Here is a 4461-nt window from a genome sequence, read left to right as displayed (position 1 = left end):
AGAGACTGAAGGCAGAAGACATTCAGAAACCGTATCTCACTCAAAACAGCATGGATGTTTTTTTTCCAAGTTTGTATGCATGTTTTTTTTGTTTGTTTTTTAATATAATATCGGCACTTAAAGTGAGATGTGCTTTGAATGAAGCGTCACTTTGTTTCTAGGATCCCCTTGCCAGGCTGGGAGAAAACATTTCTTTAAACCAATAATAATCATCATGGGCTGTGCTATGAGCCGGAAGTAGCCATGGCGCTTCTGCAAAATAGTCTTGGGAAAGAACTTGTTTTGGTGGCATGTGTAAGTTCAAAAGTTTTTTAAGTAGTGCAACGGAAACCTCAGATTCGATAGTTGTCTGGATTTACCCTGCAGAGATCTGAGGAGCAGGTAGTCCACGATGTTCCACTTCCGAGATTGTTCAGATGCGGCTGGAAATGCCGCTGAGCATCTTTCATTTCTGCCGGGTGTCTGTTATCTTTAGCTTTTTTTGTGTAGGCATTTCATTTTTTTAATTTTTGGGCATTTCCACATTTTAATGGACAGGACAGCTAGGTAAGGGGGAAGACTGGAAGGAAATCATTGCAGGTCAGACTTGAACCCTGGACCACTGCAACAAGGCATGTGTATTTCTTGTGTGGTTATTATGGTTGGTGCTTGATGAAACAATTGAGTAGGCGCATAAACTAATGTGGATACAACAATTTGGCTTCATTTTCAAAAATCACACATGCCTTCACTGCCAGCAGACTTTAGAAGTTGGAAAGAATTTGAGTCATTCTGCCAAGTTCTGTTTGAAGACGCATTAAGTGTCACATTGCACCCGTGCCGTCTCTCTCCTAATGAAAGTAACCAATATCCGGTTTGCCAAATACTGCATATGCCAAGACTTGAATGCAGCATGAGTTCCACCTTTGGGCTAAACTGTTTTGGCTGCACTTGCTGTTCTGCATCATCTCTGTAATGTTTAGCCCCATAGTGGAAGAAGGAGAAATGGACTCTGGAGTTCTCCACCTAGTGACTTGATTTATTTCTTCAGCCGTCACAAGGAATTGCAGCATTGCCAGAATGAGTTATTGAAAAATAATAGAAAATAAACAAAACATGAAAACTAAATACTAACTATTGAAATTACTATCACCAACTAATATCAAACAAAATAATAAAAAGGCTAAATCGGGCCCGGACTGTTGGGCCCTAGCAACTGCACTCTTACTGGCCAAAGTGGTTCTCCTCCAGAGGAGCCTCAGCCTCCTTCCTTTATAGCAGAAGCCCCTCCTACAAGACAAACCAAAGTTAATTGGAAATCAATCAAACCCTATTGTGTTACTTCAGCATTCCCAAACCTTTATGGCTACATGACTACACGCTCTATCAACGATAACATCAAAATGAAATGTTACATGCTGAACAAGTTCTCACAACAAAACTCTAGACATTCTGTACACCCCTCTGGACTGGCTGACACTTGGGCCATTCCAGATCTTCCCCTCTATAAATGACTCCAGAATCTATCACTTCCTGTTTGCCAATCCAACCCCTGCTTGCAATGAGAACAGGTGAATGAAACTAAAATAAATAACTTGAACTGAATTATGTATGTGTTGCCTTTATCCAAACATGATTCCTAGCCATTTGACAAGTACTGAAATAAAATGACAAACCCATTGCTACTGCTCACACTAACCATTCCCATTTACTTGACATACAAAGGTTAGCTTAGCATGATACCACATGCTACCCCAGATTTACATGAAGGCATGGGCTAGCCCCATGACAATCTCCAACAGAGCTCGTGATGTAGCCTGAACAAGGTGGCTGCTTACCACAAGCTCCAAAATGAAACTACAGAAGTCAAAGCAAAGAGATTTAAATCCATAGCACAATGTTTTTTCTTAGTCTGCTGTCTCTAGCTGTTACAGCAAAGCATTGTCAACCAGAAAGTAAGTTCTGCCAAACATGTATTCAGGTTAAATCAGAGTCCTCAGCGCTTGGTGTGCTTTATGCAATGAGCAGATGAGACTTGAGATTTGAAAGCATTAAGTGAGTACTCTCTCTTAGCACAAATGACAAGTGATTTTTCTGTTTTGGTTGAAGCCTGGTGCCGGAGACTAAGTGCGTTGTGTCTGTTGTCTAGTCTACTGTGCAGCTGATTGGCACTTGTGACATTGTCCAGCTGCGTGCCATGATTATATGGGTTATGCCACCATCATCAGAGACCTGTCACTTCCCCTTTTCTCCCCTTTCTTGAAGAGGGTTCTTCAAGTGCCAAGATCAAAGCCGCTGTAGGTGCTATCAGGGTTAGCACCGAGCAGAGGGGCTGGAGGAGTGGGGAAGGGCGGGCAGGTTTTCTCTGCTGCATTGCCCAAACCCTGTCTGCCTGATGCTGCATAGGAAACGTCCACTTTGGAGGAAATCTGCTACGGCGCTTTAGGGGGATCTTGGTACATTTAATGTTGTGTTTCAAATGGTAAGTGTTGTCTCAGAGCTGCACATACACCAACTCTGTTACGTAACCATAACAACCACGACAATGTGACAAGCACTGGATTCGAAACCGAGAGCATGAGCACAACACTATCTGCCGTTGGCATGAGAACGTGAAGATCCTTCCTGTTGTATCGCTGTGGCCCTCATATCTAAAGATAGCTGGCCCTGTCCAATGGTCTGCTGTTCAAACAGACTGTAACATCACACACAAGTGAGAATTGAAGTGTAGCTCAATAAGATTGCTATAATATCAAGCCAAGCATCCTGTCTCATATATTATACTGCAACCCCCCACACATGTCTACTATGATACAGTATCGGAGCCCCTTATTTGTACAGATGCTACAGTAAACAAATACAACTTCAAAATCACGTTTTCTGCTGACACTCTGTTGTGTAACGAGTTGAATCCACAGCCTGTGCGGTGACTGCTTGCAAACGGCAACGTAAGGGCCTGCAGATTAAAATGAGTGATTTATTACGCTTTCACATCGATCCACTGTTCAATACCTTTCAAAACGTTACATGTTACGACTGCTGCTTGGTAGCTCTTGAGCAACAGTGAAAGCCTGCCCAGCGATCCCCAGTGGATATGTGAATCCCACCTCACAAGTAAACACGATTCACAGTCGAAGTGACATTTCACTTTGAATGGCTGGCTACTGAAAATAAATAAATAAATAAATAAAGATCAGTAAGTGGAGCAGACAAACACCATGTCGGCTCACAGTTGGAGAGCCAAGGGCTGCCTTCTGCCATTTGGATCACCATGGAAACAACCAAATACACAACCAGCACTGTCATCAGCTTCAACTCAACATACTGCAGTCTACGTGTGATGGCAAGTTGTTCATCCTATCTTTTCATGCTGGGGGGAAAAAAAAGCATTTCACAAAATACAAAAACTGAATCATAAAACATTACAACAACCTACATAGAGGACATTTAGTTTAGGGGCCGATTTGCATTGCACTAATGACCTCAACAGCCACAGCTTGATGATATGGAGAGGAGTAAACTGAGCAATGGGTGAAAGGTAGTAGGCACATGGGTCTGCAAAACACCAAAATCATTAAATCAATGCATGCTATTATTGACATAAAATGGATGCACCGCTGAAAAAGACTCCACAGAGACATAACTGTTAAGACACCAGTTGGACAAATATATGTTGCATGTTATGACACAATTTTCACTGATAGGCTAGATTGACATTATTACAGCAATTTCACATTTAAGGCCTGGAGCACAGCAGGGAGAAGATGTCGGGGATCGGAGGCTAAATGTCGCAGGTTTACCACACAACCTACGTTTGTTGCATACAAATTGAAAGGGATCACCGCGGACGTGATGGGCTAGGCGAGCCCCGACATCGTGATGCGTTTCCTCTCCAACCACCTGCCAAAAGCACGAACTACTGAGCAGATGACAGATGTCCAACATGCATTTCGGGCCCCCCTCTCCTCTCACCTGCTCTGTGCGCTTCGCCCAATCGGACCTCGGTGATGCTACTGGGGTCACTCTGAGATCTTCCACGCACCAACACGCAATCCTCGCCCAGCCCGTCCGATGATGCCATGGTGAATAGAAAAGCAAAACACAAGAAAGGCGTGACCGCCGTTAGCCAAGGTCACCGGCATCAAGTGGTGGAGACGATTTAATGTGGTTGGACCGCTGTAGCTGCAGCTCCTGGTCCCCAATAAGCAGCAATGCTGGGGAAATCCATTACGCGCGTAGCATCATGCCTCCTTCAAGTGCTGCTCGTAAAATCCAACTTTAACGATTTGAAGTTTTTTTTGACGTTTCAAAAACTCAAATTGCAGGGGAGCTTTATCACACGCATCCGTTTGGTTGTTGTTGAATATATATATATGGCATAATTATATAATTTCGTCATTCTTCCCCAAAACACTCAAGCCAATACATATTTTCACAAAATTTCCATGAATAGGCTAATCATAATGTTATAGCCTACTTGCC

At 43.2% G+C, this 4461-nt stretch overlaps 1 protein-coding gene across 1 annotated transcript in view; it reads right to left on the bottom strand.

The window, feature by feature from the left end:
• phactr3b (phosphatase and actin regulator 3b) overlaps positions 1–4191 on the bottom strand; it is a 56767-nt gene extending 52576 nt beyond the window's left edge. The window contains exon 1 of the mRNA XM_032512667.1: positions 3952–4191. Within this exon, the coding sequence (XP_032368558.1) occupies positions 3952–4060 (109 nt within the window). The 5' untranslated portion in view covers positions 4061–4191. The remainder of the gene's footprint in view (positions 1–3951) is intronic.
• Between the last annotated feature and the right edge of the window lie 270 nt (positions 4192–4461).

The sequence above is a fragment of the Etheostoma spectabile genome, chromosome 4, assembly GCF_008692095.1.
Source record: "Etheostoma spectabile isolate EspeVRDwgs_2016 chromosome 4, UIUC_Espe_1.0, whole genome shotgun sequence".
In the NCBI taxonomy this organism is placed as follows: Eukaryota; Metazoa; Chordata; class Actinopteri; order Perciformes; family Percidae; genus Etheostoma; species Etheostoma spectabile.
This window is presented reverse-complemented; position numbering and strand designations above follow the sequence as displayed.